The sequence below is a fragment of the Pseudopodoces humilis genome, chromosome 4 (assembly GCF_049639895.1).
Source record: "Pseudopodoces humilis isolate 2021_Gansu_Grassland_sample_001 chromosome 4, ASM4963989v1, whole genome shotgun sequence".
NCBI lineage: Eukaryota > Metazoa > Chordata > Aves > Passeriformes > Paridae > Pseudopodoces > Pseudopodoces humilis.
Window position 1 is genome coordinate 63,503,646 of NC_142203.1, and position 26,812 is coordinate 63,530,457.

The window sequence follows — 26,812 nt, forward strand, 5'->3', positions numbered from 1 at the left end:
CTCTTTCCTTGGCTTCAAGGAAAGTTTAGTGGAGCAGAGTTTAGTGGAATGGTCTAAGAACAAAATCAAATACATAGACATAGGTTTGTATGAAACTTTTGAACAGCATGTGAATAAAAAATAGTATGAACAAAATTTGAGTGAACTAAAAAACAAGCCCCATTCAAAGCCTAAGTAGATCAATCATGTAAATTCTGCTGAATAAAATGTATTGCAGTCAAAGAGGAAGATAAACATAATCAGATTTCCCTTGCTGAAGGCCCCATACATACTAATTCCAGTTATATGTAGTTTACAAGAATGGACAAAAATGTCCAGAATGGTTCCTAGTCCCCCAAATTTGAAATAATTGAAAAATATTTATTTTTTTTTAAGCTACAGGTACATAAAATCCAACAAATAAAAAGTCTCTACCTTGGTTGTTTAGACAGCATGATTGAGATCACTGTTACAGCCAGCCCACACACTCCAAAGACAACAACTAAGAACCATGGAAACTCAACTTCTGAAACAACAAAACATGAACATATAAGCAGGAATCTCCATCACTGTCACATCTTTAATTTCAACCTAGTCTTTTACCACCTGAGGATTCCAAAGTGGTAAAAACTGATGAAAACTTTTGTTACTTAAATGTGAAAGTTCTGTGTTCAGCAGAAATAAAAATGTGCTTTTGTTCTAGTTCTGGACAGCACTTGGAGGTTCTCCGATACCACCTCATGTCACTGCCAGGGGAGGACAAAGGGACTCCCTGGTTTCCAAGAAGAAGGGTGTGACTTCTGGCTGAAAAAAAGTGGTGGCATTGCTGCTTGTTGTCTCTGCAGTGAGCATCTCTCACTCAGAGGGTGTGAACCACCCTCTCTTTTGTATACTTTTGCTATTAATACTGTTGCTTTTACTGTTTGTTTTCTTATCTCATTGCCATTTCCAGTAAACTGTTCGTATCTCAACTTGTGATATTCACTTTTTGTGTCATCAGTTCTCAACTCCTTCCCACTGGAGCAGAAAGGGGAAGGGGGGACTGAGTGGGGTGTGGTTTGGGAGAGTCTCAGTCGCAGCACTGAACTGGGAAGCATCATTCCTAATCCATGGCAGCTTTTGGTCTCAGCAGTTTCCATGCACGTACAGGTCCACTGAGACTCCTTGCTAAATCAGACTGATTTCATAAATCTAAACAAGATCTTAATAAAGATAATGTCTATAGCAAAACCAGCCATGAGGAACATTCTGCCTGCTTGGAACATGATATAAGTAGTCCTGAGGGCATAGAATGCCACAGACCATGCTACTACTTGTTCATCCAAGCTGAGAGAACATTACTAATAACACAGAAAATCACAAGCAAACTATTTTTCTCTCACAAAAACTAAAATATGGTGGTGTCAAAAAACATACTACTTCTCTTTCTAAAGGCTGGACATTAATTATGTTGTGTACCAACTGAATCAACTGAAATAAAAGCCTCTTTTATTTACCTTGCATGTGGCTACAAAGAATTTAGAAATTAAATGAGAAATGCAATTTAGTAGAAATGAAGAACCATACTGATAAATGAGATAATATTATCTTAAATACTAGCAATTTCATTATTCTTAATATGACCTTTTAAATTACAAAGCAGAGAGGATTTTTTTTCTAGCTGTAGTCTTAGGTTTTTCTCATTTTTTTTCATAATTTTAAATTTCCTACAAAGATTTCACTCCTATATTTTTGGGCCAAGGAACACTGGACAGAAAGCGTTAGAACTCTATATATGATCATAAATGACTTTTCAGAGAAAAAACAAGAAGTTCACGTACAAGTTTGAGCCCTGTGTTCCCAGCTCAGATTTTACCAGACATGCTTTCATGCATCAATAAAATCCTATATAGATATGTCTGTGTTAAACAGGTCTCTATTTTAGTAACTCATTGTCACGTCAGAGAGATCAGCAAATGTCCAGCTCCTTCAAGAAGTTAGAACATTCCATTAGAAGACTTTAAATTATTAATACATGAAATGTAACTAAAGTTTAATTCTGTGTTCCTGAAAGTGATATACAAAAGAAGCAATAATAAATTTTCAATCAAATTAGCTCTCTGCTGCTGTGTGAGGTTTGTGGATTTGGACCACCTTGGAGAATCTGAGTTGCAGTGACCGAAGAAAACTGGCTGTAGGATGGCCACAGATTTTCCTAGTATTTCAATTTCATTCATATGAAAACCTTGACCACTTAATCTGAATGGGGTTAATAAAAAAATACCACATATACAGAACATTAACTGTTCCTATAAATTAAAAATGAGAACTAATAATAGGAAGAGCTAAAAAGGAGGATCTAGCAAGATTTTGAAAGATAAGAGTTACAGGCTGTTTTATGTAACACCTTCATTAATACCCTGGAAAATGATGTGAAGCAGCTTGTTAAAATTACTTTGAAGACTTAATTTAGTAGTTCAGACCTAAGAACACTTCTGGAAAAGGCACTGTCTCATTCCTTCATAAGAAAAAATGTGATTCTCAATGGCTGCTTCTTCTTCTGTTTTTAACAGCACTTTAAAATGAGTGCCAGTCATAAACAAGAATGAGAAAAACACTCACTGCCCTTGATAGTACACCAGGATAATTAGAAAAGCACAGAATTCTGGAAAAAAACTTAACCAATAGTATTACAAGAAATCACAATTCTTCTCTTTCCAACTGAAGTGCTCATTTTAGATGATGAGGTATGAGATTTAATTCTGGTTTAGATTCTATGATATGTGCAACAGCAGTTATTTTTTTAAGCTATTTGTATTTTTGCTCTCTGATGAGCTGTGTAACAGTTTTGCTGAGTTTACTTCTGAACTTGTGTATGGAACTTGAACACTCAATCTCCCCAAATGGTTCTCATGTAGTAGGCTGGATTACCTATGTATTCTATCCTATAACATGGTTGAAACCTCCCTCCACGCCATCACCGAAAAGACAAGAAATATAAAAACACTTTCCTTATTTACCTTCTGTGCAGTGATCACATACAATGCCTATTTGAGAAAATGATACATAGAGGATTTCACTAAACTCCCCGAATTTTTCAGAAGTTCGTTGTCTTGATCGGATTCGTATCTCATAATCTCTTGCCATCTTCAGAGAGTACAATGGAACCACTGTTGAGAGCCTGGGTTTCAACTGTAAAGACAGAAGGACTGTGATTTATTTGAGTTGTACTGGAAACTTTACACTGCTGCTTGATTTCAGAAATAAAAACATGAAGGCATTTTTACTCCTGGGAATTTTAAGGATACTACAGGAAGAGTTTAGAGAACATTCACACCATTTACTGTCAGGTTAGTAGTAGTCATCAGGCATTTCTGTGATAAGGGGACTAAAAGCAGAGAATCCAAGCTCCGTAGATACAGTCAGTGAAGTAAGGCAGCTCCCTGCAGTTATATGCCATAAGTAGGTGGTGTGAACATCTTTCACTGATCTTTCAAGTTGTAAATACTTTTTACTGTCGTAACACAACATTACTGACTGCAGAATGCCAAAAAATCTGTTAAAATAACACGGGGGAGTTCTAAAACAACTGCAATCTCCACTAAGGATTTAATGGTTATAACCAAACATATTGCATGTTACAAGTGTTTTTATTTGGAGAACAATGTATAGGTCCCCAAATAATACTGTGTGAGATCTGGCATCAGATTGTTGATCTTTGAAACTTCTGTGTTAGCTGAAACATATTTAGATACTGCTGAATATCAAACTGTTTAGGAAATCACACTGGAGGTCATAATAGGTAAATTTCCTGCCTTTTTCTATTACACCTCTAAGAATATGCATTTTAATTCCAACAGCTCTACAAAAGTATACAAAAAGAAGGAAAATGTGCTCAAAATAGAAATCCATGTGGCAGGTATTATACACTACTTCTATTTCAGAATCAAGGATGATACCAGAAAAAACCCATCCTGGCTAGGACTTAAAATATCTGGCAAACCGAAGCCTTTGGAAATTCGAAGGAAGCTTCAACAATACAGTCCTATAATGTCTACAGCTGCATAACCTTAACTTGAGACACTATTTGCTGGTAAGTATGATCTCTGGAGTTGTCTGATCCCTGACACTACACTCCAGTGTTCCTACAACCAACCACTCTGATTTTGGAGGAGGCAGACTGCTTTTTATTGCTAGTAGTTGAGCATAAGATTATGGAGAACCATTGCTGTACATCACCAATGTTTCTAACATGTGAAGAATATCCATTTGGAAAGCACTGGGAAGGACATTCAATATATACCTATCTCATGCCATTAAGCCACAAAGAAACAGTTCACTGAAGTTTTACAGATAAGTTTACATGCATCCCAAATAATGGTATGACTTGGAAAAAGCCAAGAAGACTAAATAAGAGCCTTCATGAAAGACTCCTGGATGGAGCAGAATGTAAGGAGCGGGGAATGTTCAGCATGAAGTGAATAGATGAACAGAATTTGTAAAAGCCATATTAAAGAGACATCATAAAAGGTAACTAATAATTTGTCTCTCTCTCATGAACACCCATTATGTCAGGGTGGATTTTATTAGGTTTAAAACGTTTCTCAGAAAATAATTTTGGTCCTCTTATCACTATAACTTACGGTTTTAACACTTTACTAATTAATGTTTAATCTTCTTTCACTTTAGAAGTTACTCATTTTCAATTAGTAAATATATTGAAAAGTAATAAAGGCTATGCATGAAAAAGCAATCCATCATCCCAAAATTTTAAAGAAAAATTACAAACAAGTCTCAGTAAGGGGGGACTTAGTACAATAATAAGTACAATAAATTAGGTTTTTTGTTAGTTATATGTACAAAACATTATGGTATATTTAAGCAGTCAAGCATTATCCTTTGTGTAAAAAACTAGTAAAAACTAGACATGTCTAACTTGACAGCATATAACCATAAATTTCTATCTTAATGTGCTTCAAGACTCATTAGACAAGTCATTTGTAGCAAGGAATCCAAAGAGTGAAAATGTCTTGTCCTAGGCCAGACCGTGATTTTGATCAGATTTTCTCTTTTTTGCTATCATAGTGTCTCAGTGAATTATGCCATGTTTATGCTCCTAAGATTAAAGGCTTACAAAACCATACAATATACACAGCTGATGTCCAACATAATCTGTAATACTTTGTCTCTTGAGGCAAATATCGCAGTCAGGAATTCCTTATCTGTGTTCTGAAAGAACACTGATCTTCAGATATTTGCTCTCCTGAGAAGAACTATTCTCAAAGCATTCTGGGATTATTGATGGTACTTGAACAAGAACAAAGCTTTATTAGGGTATTTATACAACTGATACCGAAACTCATAAAAAAACCCATCAAAATGTGCATTTTTAGAGACATACCTGTATTCTTGCTTATGAAAATCTGTAGATTAACAGGTTCTTAAAGATTATTGATTTACTGCCTAAACCTAACACATTTCATAGTCTTTAAAATAGAGGCTAATATATTAAGTATAGCTTAAACTAGTATAGATAGGAAGACAGAGAACTATTAGGAAAGAAGCACTGCAGACATTATAGGCCTGTTTGGCTGTAGACTTATTAATAAGGACTGGGCTAAAAATAAAATGCTAACACTGAGAAGGACCAGAAGTGAGCAGGGAGACAAGGTCTTTCACAGGTGAAGGCAAGCAAACCTTTGTTTGTACGTTCCAATTGGCAAATCTGACTATGTTCAAATAATTTAAATTTTTCTTTTGTAGTCAAAGACAAATTTGCAACAGTATTACAAATTCTTAACAGTATTATCTGGGTTTTTTTTACTGCCAGTTAACTCAGTGCATATTAATAAGAAAGCAAAAGAAGTATTCTCTCTGACATCATGTTCTTACTGCATAGAAGAAGAGCTCTCCATATGCAAATACACCATGACACACTGGCATTTCCCCTGTGCATTCAGGTAAGACAGGTAGAATATATTCTCTGTAACAGAGAAACTAACTACATGAGAAGCTAAGTGATTTTCAAAAAGAAAAGTTTTGAAAAAGATTTTTTGGAAAGAAAAAATACGTTGTAACTCAAAGTCACCTCCCTCCCTCCCTCCCTCCCTCCCTCCCTCCCTCCCTCCCTCCCTCCCTCCCTCCCTCCCTCCCTCCCCCCCTCGCTCCCTCTCGCTCTCTCTCGCTCTCTCTCGCTCTCTCTTTCATTTTTACAGGTACTCTGGAGGATCTGGATTGACGTGATATGTACCAAACAAAATATTCCTCTTCCAACTGCTGTAACACCATGCACTTTTTAAATAGTTGAAGCTTAAGAAAACAATACGTAAATATTTTATCCTTGAAAAAACTTGTATATAACTGACTCTTCCTATACCTACTAATCTAACACAGGTGTTCTTGGGTTTCCCTTATCCTGCTTGTCAACAATTTTGACACATAAAGTAAAGGTGTTTGCTAGAAAATGTCAGAAAAAAAAGCAGGCATATTGTTTAAGAATTAAGGTATCATCTAATCAGCAATTACAAATATGCTTTTCATAGTGGTACAAAACTGTTAGGGATAGAACAAGCCTGCACTGCACTATGTCTAATGTATAATAAATATTTGTTTCATACCTCCTTCCATTTTGTCTCATTAACTTCTTTGTACTGCAATTCATACTCCAGAGTAATCCATCCCTTCCGAACATCTGCTGTTGGTGGTGGATCCCATCTTACCTGGATATCCCCATGGATCCCAGTCTGACTAGTATTTAGCAGAGTCCAGTTAAGGTGGACAGGGGGATCAGGTAGTACTGTTTAAACAGAGTATTTGGAATAAACAGCCAGTTTTCAATGTGAAATGACCATTCTCACTACACACTGATACATTATTTCAGGACTTAAAAACTATATTAACCATGTATTTTCTGATTAAAATCGAATATATTGCAATGGAAAAGTTATTGCAAGTTTGGTAACAAGAAGGCACCCTGCCAATTGGCAGTAGACATGTTCTGCACAAAACTTACACAAGCAACTAAGAAAGAAGATTAAGAATGTATTCCCTATTGAAGTATATTTATAAATAGCAGATTAAAAAACACTAGATTAAACAAATTATCCATCAAAATTTAAATCTAGAGCACTGACCAGAAATAAAAACAATAATTGGAGTAATGCAGATAGACAAGTACTTAGTTGCTAATATAGAAGTACACTGAAAAATTTTGGTATTCGAAAAATTGATCTAAATTTGCTCAGCTGAATAAAAAAGAGCATTGGGTATTCTAATCACCTGTAGGAATACATTATCTGGATATGTAGTTAATGGTGGTACACTACCACTATCAACAAGCAATAACATCTATAAAGTCCTAGGAAGTCACAATTCATATTGCCATAAATACAAATCCCATCCTTTAGATTACAGTTCAGATTCAGGAATGAAATAGTGTTTGGCTTCCACAGTTTTTCAAAATCTAAGTTTTAATGCCAACTTTGCTGTACAAGGAGACACAGCATTCATTAGAAAGGACTCAAAGTGACAGCAAAGACAAGCTCACTTCAGCATGCACACATTTGAGAGACCACTGATATTTAGAAAAAGAAATTACATATTTGCTTTTATGTTTTAAGCTTTCTCTCAATCTGGACAGTATTTTCTGGTGTGGATCACATTACAGTGCAACAAAATCAAACCCCTTTCTATATATCATATATTTTAGGTAGTAACTTTTAAAAGACGCAATACAGCCTAAGTAATACAAAAGCTTATAGAGATAAGATACATTATGTAATCATACCTATTTCATCAACACTGAAACATTTTTTATCATATACTTCATTTTTACTGGCAAGCTGAACACAGTATGGTGTCCACACAGAGGTGTAGGAGGCGTTGAAGTAACAGCTATTTTGTCCTGAAGTGATATAATCAGGGCATTCTTTCCAGTCTTCCTCATTACTAGAATGACAACAAAAATGCAGTATTTGTGAGAGAGAGATTTATAGACCTTACAAAGTACAAATTACAGATGTTATGAGACATAGTGCTGATAAGTTGTAAAACTTATGAAAGGGATCAAAACATGTCAAAATTGATGGTGATTTACAATGAAACCACTATTGAAGAAACCTGCATAACTGAGTTTAGGTACTCACGTGCTCTTAGTGGCCTAGAAAATAGTTAAATTTTAAGGCACCTTCTAACCCAAACCATTTTATGATTCTGTTATTCTATGATCCTATGATTTCAGAGATGTCTCAGAGTGACTAAGAATGCCAGCCTTGTCTTTAGGTTTAAGTCTGCTATGCAAATATATCGTTACCATCATCAAAAAGCATCTGTAGCTCAAAAAGATCAAAACCCTGTTCATTAGAACAAGAAGTTCACATCTTCCTGTTCCTGTGAACAAAAAGCCTATTTCCTTAATAGCCATTACTGGTAATGTCTATGTCCTTTTTCAGGCTAATCATTGTAGCAACCTGAAAGTTAAAAAACCATAAAGTGCAGCTGAATCATAATTGACTCAATGAAATATTATCCCAGTATCAGAGCAGCCTTTTCCCCTGGACCTGTACATTCAGACTTTATCACAGCAATTGATCAATGGGGAGTTCATAAAACTTTAACAAAAATTTGAAAGAGGCTGTATCCAACCTCCACATCTGTGCACACATATAAGGAATAAAGAATAAACTGAAGCTGCATACTAAAAAATCCTTACCCAAGCCACATAATGTTCAGGTTTGGATTCTGCAACCTGGACCCAAATTATCTATCGGATAATGCTCATTCCTGCAAATTACTTAATAATTACCAATAAATTCTGACATCGGAAAAAATGTACTTAAACCATGGTTTTATACCCTTGAAAACAGTACAGCTCATATCACAGAAAAAAATTAACAACCTAACAAGCATGGCAAATTAAATTACTACTCTCTTTTCCTGTTTCAGTTTTTATTACCTCTTTTTGTACAATAGCTGTAGTATTCTTGGAACAGTGAGGTTATAAAAATTTCCAGCAGTCCAAAAACATGAAAATGTCTCCATTTCAGGTGATCTGCATTTGCTGATTTGTGGCCACTGCAAAAGGTCTGTCAAAAAAAAAAGCAGGGGACAGAAGGATACACATTAAACAAATCCAAACCCCAGGCTAACCTGTCGTTAAAATGAAACTCAGCACCTTTAATGAATAATTAAATTGTCTTCCAATTCCTTATGTACAAAGAGGCAAGATTTAAATTCTTATGTGCATACATGTAGATGACTAGAGAAGCCAAATTTGAAAGATGCGTCATGCTCTCTTTTGTACCATGTAGAATTGACAGTATCACAGCCTGACACTCGGCATAGGGATCTGCCAGCCCTACAGCTGTAACTGAATAGAAAAGTCTGTTTCAGATGGAAGAGACCTAAAACAATCATCCACTCCGACCACCTGACCACTTTAGGGCTAACCAAAGCTTAAAACCTGTTATTAAGGGCACTGTCCAAATATCTCTTAAACACTGGCAGACTTGGGGCATCAAACATCTCTCTGGGACACCTCTTCCAGAGTTTGACCACTTAAAGAAACTCATCCTAATGTCTAGTCCAAACCCTGCCAGGTGTAGTTTTGAACCATTCCCACGTGTCCTGTCACTAGTCCTCTTAGAGCTTTGTTTCCCTCAAGATGCAATCAAGGACATTCAAATCCTCTAAAACTGCAAGGCCCAGCACTGCACACAGGGAGGCTGCACCAAGGTTGAGCACAGAGGGCTCATTGCCTGTGGACCAGCTGGCTGTCCCTAGTTTGGTTAGTTCAGTATAGATACACCTGAATTAGCACTTGCTTTAAAGAAGGTGAGGTGAGAAGACTCACCACAGCACATACCCAGCTGAGACATTTCACAATGCTTGCTCATGACAGAAGCCGCCTTGAGCTGAGCTCAGGTTTGTGTGCACAATGCTGTGAGCCTATAACCTTGTTCTGAAGGACATAAGGGGACTTCTAAGCATGGCCATGTTATGCCACATGCCACTTCCACATCCGTAATTTCTATTATTTGTCATAACCGAAACAATGAAAGGTCATAAAAAGACTACAATAAAGCAGCCACATCAACCCTTGTGAGAAATATAAAAGCAGGTATGACTCACTGCTTCCCAAGTAAAGCCTTAACTTTTCCCTGATTTTGAAGGTTCTAATTGCCAGTGTTCCCTACTTGGCCTGGAAAGCTTTCAGAGGATGATCAAATACACACGGAGGTGTCTACCTCTCTTCACAGACTATCTGGGAAATATGATCATTTATTTAAGAAAATTTCTCCAAAATGCACTTAACATGTAGATGTTAGTCAGGTATTTAGAAGTGGTGAAATGATCCTTGAAAGGGGAATAACATGATGCAACTGGACCCTTTGTGCAAAGTTCTTTGCAAATGTTTTGGCAGTATCACAGCTGTGACTATCAGAATTTCAGACAAGATATAAGGAAGAAGTGTCAGGGTGGTGAAACCCTGCCCAGAGGGGTGGTGGGTGCCCCACCCAGGAAACATCCAAGATGAGGTTGGACAGGGCTCTGAGCATCCTGGTCTAGTTGAAGCCATCCTGGATGATTTCAGGAGGGTTGGATGAGAGGATCTTCACAAGTGCCTTCCCACCCAAACCATTCTGTGATTCTGTGATAATACTTGATACAAGATATTTACCTTCAAAGTCAGAGAAAGTATTAAGATACAGTCATTCACAAGCACTATGAACTTCCTGCTATGCAAGAGGATATTGTGGTATTCATGAACGCTGACTCCTTTATTTATGGCTCAGACAGACACAGCCACTCCATGCCTGAGCAATCTGTATTTCTTGGGCTCAATGGTTTTCAATTGTATATTTTATATTACTGCCAAGCACCCACATCAGGCAGTAACTAATACATGATTATTATGAATTTCTGTTTTGCTCATCCCATGAAATTGTCTGATTTTACGCTTTGGACAACGAACAAGGCCTGAGCACATGTCAGCAAACAGATTTCAAAAGCTGGTTAGATTAAACCTCTCTGCCCTGCCCTTCCCTCCCCTGCCTCCCCAAAGCATTAAGAATTCATCGTGCCACCCTAAAATAACTGAAGTGTGATTGGAAAGATTTAAAAAAGCTGCTTTTTTTCTTAGCTAGCAAGTTTTGTTTCACTCAGCTTTGAGTAAGTTTCAGTTTAAAACTGAAACACATTTTGAAATTAACTGTTGCTGCAAATGGAAAAATATTGTAGTGTTCTTTTGACAGAAAATATTTAAACAGAACATTTTTACTATTGTGTCTGGCTTTTTTGGTATGGTATTCAGCTTTGGTATAGTATGGTTTGACAGCTTTGGCAAAACTCCAAAATGCTTCTGGGATTGACCTTGATTTGAGTTTTTACACAGTTTTACATCATTTGTCAAACATTTTTCATGTGGTAGATGTCTCTGTTAGAAACAGCACATGATCACGAAACTGCAAATCATCATAACATAAATCCAAAATAAAACAGGATAAAAGATTCAAGAACAGTATTATATTTCTAACTTTTTTAAAGTGTGAGTGTTCCAGCTTTCAAATTTCAATTCTTATTTAACTGAAAATCAAATTATTATATAAAAGCAAAACAAAGAAAAATGTTTAAAAACATAACAAGAAAAATGAATTAAATCTTCTGCCTTTACTTCAAAGACATGAATAAAATTGCCTCAATTGCATAATACCTATAATCAAGAAGACACGTGTCTCTCCCTTCTTCTATAAACAGATAGTGTGCAAGGAAGTACAGGCTATGGCTTTTCCTGCTTCTAACCTCAGCTATATGCAAATTTAGTTATTTTTACTGCAACACATTAAGAATTTGAGAAAATGATATATTGGAAAACTCTCCTAAATTAGAGTATTTCTGTTGATGTATTTATAGCTGTATTTATAGCTAGAACATACAATATTTAAAGAACATGCAGAACATATTCTCATCTGTAGGGGCAAATAAAGTCTCAATGTCACTTTTTGACATTGTGAAATGAACTGAATTGAATCAAATGTCACTTAGATTTTGAGAGGTCCAACAGCATCTTAGATAGAGGGTCTACAATGTCTTAATAATCAATTCTCTGGAATTTACCAGCTTTATGCACATCTTCAGATGTACCAGCTCTCTTAGGAAAACAGATCGTAACACAACCAGAATGGCATAATTTACAATGGAGAGGATTAGCAATGTAGAATACAGACTAAGACTTGGTCTCTTGCATCCTAACTTCAGAGGAATGTGTCCAAGTCTCTCTTTTCCAGTTCATCATTACAGGAGTATTAATTCTTTTCTCATTGATGTTCTTTCAACAGACTCAAGAGTTTTTGAATTGGGAGTATTCTTGTTTGGGATTCAGTATTCCTGGTTAATCAGTTTATATGAATACATATATTTTAATTTTATGAGTATTTGAAAGAAATAGTATCTTATGATAAACATTTCCAGTTTCTGTGTCAAGTTGCCAGCCTCTGAAACTGCAGATTTAGTGACTGACTGAAGAAAACTTTAACATACTGACTTTTGTAGGGCTTGGCATTCCTGAGGTAGAGCTCATGAATTCCTTGTTTTCCACACAAGTCAATTATCAGCACTGTGCAGGATGCTGTGTGAGCTCCATCTCTGGAACAAACTGTCCCAGAATGAGATAAATATAAGCAGTAGCTCAGCTGAACACATTTAGGTGCATTTAGACAGCAGGGTACTGAAAATAAAAGCTGTCAAACCAAGATTTTAAACAGACTAGAAGAGCAAAACAAATAAGAGCAAAACAAAGCATGGATGCACACTTGCTCGTTTCCTATCTAATCCAGTAAGTTCCAGTCAAACTGTCATTAATAAAACCACTTGCTTTACTCAAGATAATGGCTTGATCAAGTATGCCATTTCAACAGGAAAAAACATGGAATAAAGTGTCAGAAGGCTAAATCTTTTACGGATTGAATTTCCTTTTTTCTTCCCCCTTCTCCCCACTTCCTTAAACGTCCCTCTAATAAAATATAACTTTAGAAGGAGCTGTAAGTGTGAAAGAATAAAGAACTGAAATGTGTAACTGGGGTGTTGAAAAACAGTTTGTCACCATCTTGGATAAAGTCTTACTGCCACCAGACCTCTAGCACTTCTGCAGGGACAACAGCAGAGGAATATACAAATTGTACAGAAACGTCCCACTTACTAGTGTGGGACTTTGGTAGGTGAAATAGTAATGAGCATATGACTGATTGATAAAAATCAAGCTAACGAAATGGGAAATGATAGAAGGGGCTGCGCTTTTGCTGAACAAAAGGAGTTGTTTCTGGTTGTGAATTTTAGAAGGTTCATGTGGAATTATCCATTATCAGAACTTCCTGTACCAGTCAAGCCTACAGCAAAGTTAAACTCACAGAAGAATAACATGTCCCATTATGCAAATCAGTGACAGATGAAACATTATGCAACAGCACATCTCTTCATATAATCCATTCTCAAAGCACATACAATGTGTCACTGCTAGAGTGCAGTAGAGAGAGGTGGAAATGAAAACACAAAGAAGGGAATTCATTACATTTAACACTGAAAACAGCTGTTAAGTGCTGGAGTGCTATTTCCTGTAGCTCAAATTTGTACTTTGGCAGTAAATGCTCTGTCAATTAGGTTCTGCTCCTGAATCCACCAAGCTCATCAAAGGTTGGGTTATTTAATAATTGATTTCTATGCTACCAGCAAATTCTAATTTGTTTAAATTGGGCAGAAAAATGAACCACATTTGGTGTCAGTGGATGATACGTTAAATAGCTACAATTTAGTACTAATAAATTGTCAGACATCCTATACAGAGAGTGGGAGATGCAGAACAGGGAGACAACAACCAAGCCACTTCTTCATCAGGCTACTTGCTAACCTGACACAGTTTTTGCCCTAAGTAAAACCACCCATAAAGGAACAGCAAGTTCTGGAACAATTTTTTTGTGGAAAACAGTAAAATTTATTTCGTATCAGTAATAAATCAGATCCTTTTGTACAAAATACTTGACAGAAACAAAGCAAAGCTTAGTAACTCTGAATTGCTGTATCACAGTGAAAAAAGAATGGAAATCCTGTGTAAGAGAATATTATGTTTATGGAGTAAGTCTAAATATTTTGATACTTCATGATAAATTCAGGTCTTTTGCTTAGAAGCATGAAAGTGGGATACTTACCTCTACATTGAAGATTAATTTGGTGACTGCTACCTCAAAATTTATGCAGAAATCCCTGCAAAACAGATAACTATTCTGGCTGTTCTTTCAGAAAAAAACATCTTCTATCTTTAGTCAGGTGAGGCTGATGTAGTTAAAAGCATAAAAGCCTGGAGAAGTTGGGCTTATTCCACAGCATAGAAGTCCAACAGCTGTGCTGGTTTCCCACACTTGCTATGCTATTAAGCATCCACAGAACAGAAAGGAGCGTGGCTCACACATGTGATCCATAAGGGTAGTACAGACAAACTAAGTAAACAAAGCTCAGGACTGAGGGAAAAAACAATCATACAGCATACTTGGTACCATTGCCCATGAGACAGTACAGGGAGGAGAGAGGATGTGCACATGGGCCATGTTCCATGGTACTTGATACTTTCCAAATCATGCCCCCCTCCACGTGCAGTGGTGGAATCAAGTGATTCCTGTTGCAGGTAAGTCCTATCTACTGGCCTGCCTTCATACACAACAAATAAAGACAAGCAAAGCCAAAGGTCATGGTATTTGTAAACAAAATAATTTGCAGCTAATGTAACAAGACCATTTCCAATTCTCTCTTAATTGCTTACACAGACGTAACTTAAATTGAAATGACCTTTTCAAGAAATTATGTAGAAATAAAATAATGCATAGTGCTTTTATCTGTTACAGCCATTGCTGGAGATATTCAGCATTGTCTAACATTACGTGGTAGGGCATATGAGGAAATACGGAAGCACAAATTAGGTCCTGTGGGCAAACAGAATGTGCAATTAGCAAACACCACAAAAAGCCTTCCATGCCCTTCTCAGTGCAAACAAAGTTTTCAGTAATGATAAAAATTTTCAATATCCTTCTATCTCCTGCATAGGTATGACCAATTTCTAGTCTGAAGCCCAGTTCAGAGTTAGCAGCTATCTAAAATGGATTTCTCCCCACCATGCAGTGATGAGGGGGTTATCCTTGCTGAGATGTGGTTCCTCCAAAACTATCTGAGATTGGTGCTCAGAACCAGCACCAGAAAGACAAGTTTTCCAGAAAGAGAAGATAAAGTTAAACTCGGCATTCCCAATCCAGGCTCCAACATCTTCCCAAACTCTAAGATAAAAGTACTTGGAGGACATGGGGAATATGACTGTCAGGTGTGAACCCAGGTTTAAGAACTGCATCATGACAAAACTTACTGAAAGTCACTCTAGGGCACATCTTAATGCTCCTGCCTAAACGTTGCAACTTACTTCCCTTGTTTTAACATTAGCTTCCCTCCAATAAACAAGAAGCTGTGTGGATTGGGGCACTTAGACTGCACTGCAGCAGCTGCTGGCATTGTGTAAGGGTGGCCAGGTCCTGGTCTGACCAGGGAACAAGGGGGGGTCCAAGCCTTGAGCCCCAGAGCCTGGTGGAGGTGGCTGGGGCATTGAGCCCATGGTGGTCAGGGTACTGAGGCACACCTTGCAAAACCTGGAAGCAGCAAATGTCTGTGCAGTGGTGTTAGGAAAGCAAACAGCACAAGTGCCAGCCTGAGAATAATACAGACAGTTGTTTTAACAAAGGAAAAGCTACAGCACAACTAACCTGCAGTGGGAGTAGACAAGTGGAGCCAAAACAGGGAGAAGAAGAAAGTGGAGGCCAAAGACACAGGTGAAAAGAAGAATGAGAAAATGACATGTTTGGAAAGAAAAGCACAAGAGGGCATAAGTGGTTATGACAGGAAGGCAGGGAAGGGCAGCAAAAGGCTTGAGGTAAGGCAGAACAAGCATAATATTGACAAACTACAAATTAAACTTTTGAGCTGATGGAAGCCTGCAGTCACTGTTACTCAGTTCAAACAGTGAAGACAACTTCTGGGTCTGGCACATGCATACCCTGACAGCGTGAAGCAGAAACAGCATGTGCCTGGGATCACCCAAGAGAGATAATAAGGTAACAGACTGGGGAGAAAGCAGGTGGCTGCAAGGACAGTGTGAAAAGAGACAAGCAAGCACTGATGTAGCAAACCTTTTAATGGACTACTGCAGAATAATGACAGCACAACAGAAAGATTGAGGTCTTCCTCACAAATCTAACAAGCGTCAAACATCAGGTCTAACATAATCAGTGCTCCATGAACGCAGGGCCATGGGTTTGCCAGGTTTCATTCACAGCCAAGATGCATCTGTGCATTTACAGTGATATATCCCAAACCCTATGGGTAAGATGACGATGACACTATGTCCAAAATATCATCAAAACAGAGCTGGTTATGCAAAAATGTGTCCTGATGCTTCATGTTGCTCATTTCCCATCCACATCCTTGTTACATTTGAATGAAGTAACTCCCAGAAATACTGGCTCTCAATCTTGCCTTGTTCTTGACATTCAGTCCTTTTAATTCACACTGGTTTTGGGAGACCACAGTCAACCTCTAAATTCTTGTACTTTCCACTGTAACTTTCAAGTTATTTCTGACTTCTGCAGATTTTAACTGTTCTTTAAAACAACAGCTGCCTAGTATATGTTCAGTATCTCTTTCATATATGACAGAAAAATCCTACCTCGTACTCTACAGAGATTTTCAACCATCTCCATTTGAAGTAGTAAAATTTGGTTTTTATTCAAGTGCAGTAAAAATTCCAATTCTATCCACAGAACAACTATCTGAATATCTTTGAAGGGCATTCTGAAAAGACAGCAACAATTTCTTTTTCAGTCCAGAGGGAAGTTCCATGTTACAGTCACCATACAGCAATTTAAAAACTACAGAGATAAAAACGATACAGAGGCTTTACTAGGAGGGCCATTTGTTACCTCAACCTGGAGTGAAACTCCACAGGATTTGACTGAGCCATTCCCTGAGAAGCACTATGACAAAAACCATCCTAAGCAAGCAAGGCCACAGGCACTCAACAGAAGTAAGAGTCCTCAAAGCAGTCCAAAGATTCCTGTGGCAGTGATGACTGAAAACCCTTTGAAGACTGCAAGTCCTAGTGATTCTTCATAATTCTTCATTGTGACACCCAATTCATTTTTAGATAGACTGTGAGGTATACAGGGACTTACATGGTATTTTCACTCTTTTTGCACCTTCAGACCACACCACTTTCTTTTGGATTCCAAAGAAAATTTAACTGAGTATTTTAGAATATTCTGTCATGCCAGATTTCTCCTGTGCTTTTTATAAAGTGTCTGTTTTATTACTGTAGCCAGGATGTTTACTCAGTCCAAAATTCAGAGATTTATTATTGCAGTGAATCACGAACTGAGTTTCCAACTTCAAAGTGAAATTTAAAAATCAAACCCAAGAAGAATTAAAGTATTGTTTTCTCCTCCTTTTATCCTCAAACCTAACAAGAACATGAATCCTTGCAGTTTTTCAGTGCTTTTGTAAGAACATTCTTTTTAGTAGGTTTCAAAAGCAAAATCACTGTGACAACAGTTCTGTCTCCTCTTAAGCAAAGTTCTAGTAGTCCTACTAGGATTGTCCTTTTAATAGTATTTATAAAGCGACAATCTCCACTCCTAATGGTCAGAAATGAAGCCAATACTGTGACAGATCATTTAAAAGTCCTGTTAATTTACAAACAAGTTTTATTTGAAAAAACCCCAGCCAACAAATCAGAGTACCAAGCAGTTCTCACAGCCATGACTTGACATATATGCTTTGGATCCCAGCTGGATTCCTGCACATGAAAGGAAATGTATGTGACACAGTTGTAAATTACAAACAGGGAGTATCTGAAGTTCTTCTCAAAATGGGAAAGTTGCTGAGCTAGATACATCTGTATCTGAAAGTCAGGATGATGTAAATACCAAACAAGAGGAAAGATCATGTCAGTGATATTAGACTGACGGAATTAAGTTAACAGTGAAAAAACACACCCCCACCCCCAGAAATACTGGCAATTCAACACTAGGATGAACAAAACACCAGAGAACATACAAATGGGGGACACGCATGACTCAGAAGTGAGTTGGACTCAAGGGAATAATACATATTTTCCTTCAGCTTTTATTTCTGTCATCTGGCTGTGAACCCAAAAGACCTTTTGAACATCTCTATGGCACTGGGTGGCCAGAAGTAAGCCTCCAGACTAATCCTTATTTTACTACTGCAGAGGAGATTTGGACAAAATAGTCATATTCAAAATCACATTGGACAGATTTCTAGAGGAAATATTATTTTTTTTTAAAGACTGCCAAAAAGTGATTTATTTACATTATGTATCCTCGGCTTAACTTGACTTTCTCTGACACCTGTTTTGTCTTTCTAACAATCCAGTGCTGTCTGCCCTGAGCTTCAGAGTTTACACAGAGAAGGCTCACAGACAGAATACTTGAAGTACTTCACAGTACTTCAGTACTTGAAATAAAAGCTCCCGAGTACTCTTGAAGTTTGATGGCTATTAAAGAATAAGCTTTTTCCATATGGCTTGTTTTCCATGTTCCTCCAATGACATTTCATAAATTAGTCTTTTCAAATGACTACAGGAGGCATTTATAGGGAAGATGTAATTTTTGAAATTTGAAAATATAGGCATTTCCTGACAGGAAAAAACTAAGCCAAACCATTCAAGTTCACTGAAGACCACCTTAGGTCTCTTGAATTACTGTAGTCTTTAGCATGCCTAAGAAGACTTCATTTCTGACAAAAGCATAGACTTTTCACAATACCATGCCAAGGAGGGGTTCATTCTCCTGAGTGCCATTCATGCAGAATGAATACAGCTTTCATGCTTTATTTAGACTAACAAAAGATAATAAGGCGCTAGCAATAAGGGAAGATCTAATGAGCCTTTAAAACAATCAAAGAAACAGAGGTCAGTCAGGAAAATGGTCTTACATACCATTTATATTAACATACTTCCTTCTCCTCTAGGAGCTCTCCAACATGCAGTTAAAGTCAGGGGGTTAAGAATATTTTACACACAATACATGAAGAGTTTTGCAACTGCCCTCATTCAAATTATTAGGCAATTACACTCATCTCCTGAAAATTACTGCTTTTTGCAGGGGAGAAATAGGAGCAGCAGAGAGGTTTGCCTTGTGAGCCTCAACTGAGTTCAGATGGTTCGAAGGAAGAACAGTTGCTAAATCCAAAATGATTGCTCAGAAAATCCTGCCATCAACAATTTGCTTCCGAGTGACAGACACACATTAAAGACACATTAAGTGCCAGTCAGTCAGAAAGCTCCATCTGCAATCAGTTTTCTAAATGCATATGGTTAGTCATTGATATATGTGCTATTAATTGACACTAGGTATTACAATGAGATACACCATGCCTGCTTTAGAGACTCTGTACTTTTGGAAACCCTGAAGGCAGGTGCTGCAGAACTCATCTCCTACTGTAACCACGCATCACCTCAATTCTTGCCCAACTTTCCTCGTGCTCTTGAGTTTTCTCTTAGTATCCCCTGCTACTTTGTAAATATCAACAAACACACCATTAAAGCCAGAAGTTGTGATTTTGCTCCAGTGCCTTAGTAAGCACAAATTGATCTTAAAACAAGTCACAGACCTCTTGTGTGCATTTAGCCAGATTTTCCTGACTACAGTCTCAGAACTGTGATGATTCCATCTACACCCCTGCACAGTAAGAGTTTGCTAATCAGACAGGTCTAAACAATAATGTTATAATCACACCATCCCCTCATCAACACCTGCAAGCTGTAATTACATAAAATGACCAAAACTATATTTTTGGCACACTGGGGAACATGAGATTAAGTGATTAATTCACTCCCTCTGCAGGTAAGCAGAAAAACATGGTGAGCTCAAGAGGGTTAGACTTGTCTTTAAAACAATGAATAGAAAAAACTGTGAGGATGAGTCATGTGAGACCCTCCCTGAGTGATGATATGAAGTTTTACTTCAAGAAATTGCTCTCTGTCAGTGAAAAAGTGCTCTCTAGTTAGTGCTGGTTGTACAACTCAACATCAGCAGGTAGAATGGAGTTACACAAGTCTAAGACAGAGACAAAAACAAAATGCAGTTTAGTTTTCAGTAGAAAGTTACTCTCTAATTTCCTGCTACAATTACTGTTGGCAGCCTTGTTTCATATCCCACGTAGTTTACCTGTCTTGCGCAAAATATTTAATTTTTTTCTAAGAAATTTTTCTCACAACATCTTTAAGGAAGTTTTATAGAGGTTACCATGTTATTGCTCAGTCACAGGTCTTTTGCACTAGTCCCAGCCAGTCCAAATATAGTAAATCACAAAGAAGAACATTATGACTTTTTGTTTCAACAGGAAGACACTGAGAGCAATATTTTCCAAATTTTCGAGGTGTAGAAATTTAGCAATCATCAATAAGCATGTTTGTTCTTAACTCTTAATTTCCAAAGGATCTTTGAATTTTCCTGCATTTTTGAGATCCAGGTTTTCAGCATCATGCTAAGACTGGATCTTCCCATGGTACAAGCTGTTAGATCCCAATGCCTATGGACAAATATAAACTGTATGTTTTTCTTTATTGTTCAAAGAAGTCGGAGAGACTCTCACCAGTAATATAAAGAAATTGTTTGTGAGATTTTGCTATTTGTGATTTTTTTTTAAACAATGCAATATGCTGTCTTATATGTCTTCTAAATTTGATGTTTTGGATAGTATTTTTCTTAAGATTTTCAACTTAATATCTAAGCTATATATCTAAGAAATATCTAAGAGTATACTGATATAGTTTAAGAAAACAGAGACTAAATGATAAGACTAGAATCAGAAAACATCAGTCCAGAAAGTAAGTACAAAAACCTATTTTAAAGCAAATAATGTGCGATGTTGTTATGTGAAGGAAAATGAAAGGAAAACTAACCAGCTTTGGTTAACTTTCAGTAATGCACTTAAATAAAACATAATCGGTTGAACTAAAAGATGAACTGTATGTTTGATTAGATTTCAATGGTAAAAGAGTATGTGATAAGGGAAAAATGAAGGCTTATGACAAACTGATGACTAAATTACATCCTAAAGCTGACATTTCTTGAATGCAATTCAGATTGGCATCAGAAAGCCTTCGTAATTATTCCCATATTTTTTCTGTAAAGATAGCTCCTTCTGTTGTAGCAACAAGAGTGACCTTGTCAAATGTTACCCTTTACTTAAGTACAATTCTTGATTTTATATAAAATCTTATTGTCTTAGTTTATTTAAATAACTGCTAAGTCTTGATGGTCCTGCAGAGCCAGTGTAAGTTTGGAAAGGTGAGATGGATTACACATTATGGCATGCGTTTCTACAGAATTTGTCAAGAGACAGTTGCAGAATCCTTACCTTGAGACTCACACTGCTGAACCCCTCACACAACATTTAAATATTCCTGTACTTTCAGTTACTGCAGATGTTATTATGCTGAGCTAAAAGTAGCCCAGAAAAAGTAGATAAAAAAAAAGGACAGCAGTAAATAAAGGAATAAAAGCGTGCTGAAAGAAGACAAGAGCCCAAGTATTGAAGTATAAATCCTATGACACGTATACCTGGAAGCAGCTTTTTAGATGCATGTTATAGAAAGAAGCTTAAACAGAAGCTACAAATGGACCTAAATGCTGTGATTCTTTCTGTTTCAAAGAGCTGTTTGCTTTTGCCTGAGGAGATGCTGGAGCTGCTCATCCCCACACAAAAAGGTTGTTTGATTGCCCGCACAGGCAGGGAGCTGCCCTGTCCCTGCACAGCTCTGGGAGGGGTTACTGCCATCCTGCACCACACAGAGAAGCCAAGCAGGGTGAAGGGACACTACCAAGCCAGGGAAATGGCTCACTGGTGCCAAGTTGATCTCAGGGGTGGGAGTTTCAAAGCTGTTTCCAGGTCTGGACAGTGAGAGACAGCCTCAAACAAATTTGACTGTGAGGGATGAGAGTGCTCCCTCCTGGCCTTTCTTGGTGGGACAAACACCTGGCTGAGTGCTGCTTGAGGTATCCCTCAAGCAGGAGAGACCAAAAACCACAGCAGAATATTAACTGAATAATTCTACATAAGCAGGTAAGAAGCTAAGGTATCAGAGAAGTACACTTGCCTGAGAACAAAAAGCCAATGCAAAATGTTGCTATTCGACAGAATGAAGAAAGTGACACCAATTAGTCTGCATTACAGCCATAGGTGGATATTTATTCTGGTTTTCCAAAAAGTCAGAAGAGACTGCACAAATTGACATCTGCCTTAAGAAGCCTAGGTTCATTCACAAGCTCTGAGTAACTGACAAAAACTCCATAATTTTATGCAAACACTGGTTCTTTCAGCGTATTTGATCTTTGCTATTCTGGGTAACTACGAAATTATTTTTTAATGAAAACACAGAAAAAGAAAGAGCAAAGTATTTCTGTGGAAAACTGACATTCAAGAAACCCAGCAGAAAGGCAGAAGTTACAAAAGCTGAAAAAAGCTCAGGACAGAGGAAAAGGATTAAATGGCAAAAAAAATGTACAGTCTGTTTGACATGTTGCAACATTTCAGACCTACTTGCACTTACTGGCATGTCTAAGAAGTGAACTCGTCAATAAAAGCCCATAATGTTTGCTCTCTATCATTGATTTTGAGGCCAGAATGATCCTGAACAGTCAGACAGTTTTACATCAAACATTACAGTTGAACTTTGCAAACAGTGAAAACATGGATTTGTTTTCTAAAACACTGCAGTAAAGACTCTACCAAAAGAACAACACTATTTCCATTAAAAAGCCCTTCCTTGGCAGATGTTCATTACTATTTAACGCTGGTCACAGCTGGATTAAACTCAGGAAAGCTGAGCTCAGCACTTGAAGCTTGGAAGCTTATTTCCATCTCTACAGACAAATTCTTCTTCAGCTTGCAATACAGCTGAGTATAGACAGACAAGTGTTACAGGTTTTCTCCCATGGCCTTCAAAGCTGAGTTGGAAGTCTCTGAGAAGGGGCTCCCCTGTGACTTTCATCACCTTCTTTTTATAACTGGGCTAAAAGTAATGTTAAAACAGGGAATGCAATTAGGCTTTGGAAAAAATAATAATGCCTAGAGAGGCTATCTTGATTGCTTCCACCAACCCTGTACTGCACCACATATAAAGATAGTCCCCAGAGGGAATATCTGAACTGCAGAGGGGACATTCAAAGCTCAAGTCAGCATCAAAATCTGCAGAGTTCTGAGGTTATGGAGAACTTCTGGGTTTCTGCCACCTTGTTTCAGTGACCAAGACAACATTATACTGAATGACATCAGCCATCACATTCTGATGGCTACCCCAGAAATAAAGTGCAAACGATTTCTGCTATATCTGCACAAGATATAGTATTTGTACAGTATACAGTATTCTGCATGTAGGCCTAGCACAGAGACAGGCCTAAGACAATAAAAACACATATAAATCCACTACTACTACTACTACTACTACTACCACCGGTTTTCATTTCAAAATAGGAAACAATGTCAGTAACCTAGGAAATGTGAAGATCATTCTTTCTCCAGATGCTCTCAGCTGTTTCTTTTGAAAAGGTAAGAAAAAAATACGGATCACATCAGACAGTGTCCAGGACTGACAGAGATCGCCTTAATAAATTAATCTTCCATAAAACAGTAGGAAGCTGAAATACATAACAGCTTAGTTTTTAAAAATAAAAAGATGTCCAAGCAATTATATCGAGTCATGGACCTCTAAGTTTTAATATCACGCTCACCCTTCTTCCCTGAGATAGAAGAGTAGTAAAACAAACAAGAGGGACTGACATGGAGACAGAGGCCTCACTGGTGACACAGAAAATTCCATCTGTATTTTACAATATGTCTCTCTGTTCCTTTTCTCACCAGCCAGCCAAGAGATTTAACTACTTCAGGACTCAAAGAAAAAGAGATGTGCAGACATGATCTTCATGCATTTTGTCCTGGTGGAAGTGCGAGATGTTACAGCAGAAAGAAAAGGCAACTGTTCAGAGAAGAAAAGACAACTGTGACAGATTATATTCCCCACAACAGCACCACATTCCCTCTGCTGCATCAGATAGGTCAGGATCAGCTCCACAAGGGATCCTGGAGTACACACTGCTGCTCTTGGGGAATGAAAACATAGAAGTAGCAGCACAGTTACAATCCACAGCTCAAAAGCCCTTTTTCACACTTACAGGACCAACAATGGGTTTTGATGCAACCATTTGACGTAGTTTTGCCATTATGTCAGGCCTCCAGAACCTCACTTTGATCAGTGTCACAGCAACTGAAGATAAGCTGAGACATTGCATGAACACATCACACCTCCCTTCTTCCCCCAAGCCCATCCTCCCTGTCCCTCCCATCTTTTTTTCCTTTTCCCTGATGTTCAACGTGGTTCTTCCTAAGACAGGAACACCAGGTGGGTACTGCAGGAGGAACTGTCTGTATGATTGCCCAATTAATGCATTCCAGAGATGGGGGAGCTGAGATGTTTGCATTGACTTTGGAGCACATCAGCCAGCAAAAGGGAATAAAATGCTGCTGGAGACAGGGACAACTGTGCAAACTGGCCTCCCAAGGTTGCAGGCAGCTTCTGGGTGGATGCCTTCTCTCTGCCAGGGATGCCTACAGGGTCCATCTAGTTCAAAGATGGAACACTCCCTTTTGGATATCTGAGTAGAAGTGAGTAAGATTCAACCAAATATGGAGGAAAAAAAAATCCTAAAGCATGTCCATAGCTGCTTTGTTGCTTTGTAGTTCTGAAGTCTGCAAGGCTGAAGACGTAAACCTGTACACTTCTAGCTGAACCTGCTTATATTATAACCCTTTAGATACTATAACTCATTGCAATAGAAGATAAAATTGTTACTTAGATACTGCACTGGCAATATTTAGATACTGTATTAGCCATCAATCCAATCATAAACATCCTCACAAACCCTGTGTCCTACTTCTCATGCCTAGCCAAGAACCCTTTCCTCTACAACTCTGCTACACAGTTTGGTCCCTTCATTGCCCATGAAGTATCCCATACTATTAGAGATTTCCTTCAACATCTCAAGACACATATAAGAAACCTAAACAGTAAATCAAATCACATCCTAAATCAATGTATTTGCCTGAAGCAAGAGACACAGGATATTCAACAAGCACAAGTTGGATAATCTCTCTGTGGGTTTCCTGCTATTATCAAAGCAAGGGAGCACAGGGAAATCTTTCCATGCTGCAGTCAGTTGTGCCTGATCTCAACAAACAATCCTGGCATCACTTCTTTAATATCTGTAACACAGTGATGTCAAAACGGCCCCACTGAACATTTCCAGGCTGCTATGGATACATGCCACTACTGTTGCCCTAAAGCTTTCCTTGTTCCATGTGGGCTCTACCACTTTTCTTCTCCCTGGGCTTCTTGGCAGGCTTTCTGGGTGCAACAACATAGAATCTTACCTTCTGACTTCAAAGGCCTTAACTCATGCCCTGAAGAAAGGCGCTGAGATGCTTTGATCTGCCATATGAAGGAAGATATTGATCTGGAGATATGGATCTCTCCTCCTTGACTGCAGTTCCTTGCCAGCTCCCCCAGCAGCCACAGCTGGCTGTGCTACAGGCAGAAGGAGGCTCCAAGGCCACTTGCTCTCCCCTGGCCCAACAGCTGTGACCAGGTGCTATAATGGGCTGGGGAAGGGGAGCAGCTGGCTGCTACCACTGGAGGTGCTGGTGGGGTGGGCTGGGGGCACAGTGGGGAAAAGAGTATTTTCCAGCCAAATCAGTTTGTCAAACCAGCCTTCCATGTGAATGCAAAAAAACAAGCTTTTTTCCAGACATGTGGGAGGCAGCCATGATTTGGAAACAAGCAGCCAGGCACAGATGACCCCAGTTCTTTCACTGGCAGTGAAAGCAATTTTTTGGGGGGAATAAAGAAAACGAGAAACCACCCTTGCTCTTCATGAGGTGCCTTAAGGCTGAGTGCCAGTGATTCTGCACAGCTTAAAAATGATTCAGGGGTACACTGGGTGGAGTAAGAGACACAAGCAGAAGTACATTTGGTCCCTTGTCTTGGCCTGTGGTATGGCTCCAGCAACAGGAATGTGCAAGAAAGACAAAAGAAATCAGCTTGTACTGTTTTCACTTGCCACACATGAACCTAATGAGAACAATTTATACTGATTACATGAACCTGAAATTTGGAAGAACATTTCTGTGTTGACTGTATAACCAGCTCCAGCAACTTAGGCTTAGCAAATCTGAGAACCACATATATTAAAGACAAATAAGCAAGCTGGTTTAGGAAACAACAGCATCTAGTTTTATTAATAGTTTACTGCCCAGCTTTGCTTTGTTTGAAATTTGAAAAACTGAAGGTATTTTTTCACAGTCTTTCAATTTCTCTTAATCTTTATGTTTTTCAGTTCTACCAAGAAGAATAAAATGAAGTCAAATTATCAGTAAAAACGCAATTTTCAAGGTATAAATTATTCCAACAAAACCAGAAACCAAAGAAAATTGGAAATGCTACAGTATACCATGTAAAATTTCCAGGCTCATTTCTAGATGATTAAGCTTGAGGAAAGCATCCAAATGAAATCACAACATTTCAATGAAGAGAAAAAGGAAAATTATGGTATTCCAGAGACTCCAGTGATAACTGTAAAACAAAACTCAAAAACTTCAGTAGTTTTTGTGACCTTATGTTAGCATAAGAGAGAAAAATTGTTGGAAGATGGGAAGAGTAGCGAAAGTAGATTCAGGGTCCACATGACAAAACAGA

General features: G+C 38.0%; 1 protein-coding gene across 2 annotated transcripts in view; it reads right to left on the minus strand.

The window, feature by feature from the left end:
- The window catches only part of GHR (growth hormone receptor), a 119,282-nt gene that overhangs the window by 5,432 nt on the left and 87,038 nt on the right, over positions 1 to 26,812 (minus strand). For both annotated transcript variants that reach the window (XM_014261823.2, XM_014261824.2), the window contains exons 4-8: positions 8,912 to 9,041; positions 7,745 to 7,905; positions 6,576 to 6,754; positions 2,979 to 3,150; positions 415 to 505 (exon numbers count right to left, since the gene is read on the minus strand). In XM_014261823.2, coding sequence (XP_014117298.1) covers positions 415 to 505; positions 2,979 to 3,150; positions 6,576 to 6,754; positions 7,745 to 7,905; positions 8,912 to 9,041 — 733 coding nt within the window. The remainder of the gene's footprint in view (positions 1 to 414; positions 506 to 2,978; positions 3,151 to 6,575; positions 6,755 to 7,744; positions 7,906 to 8,911; positions 9,042 to 26,812) is intronic.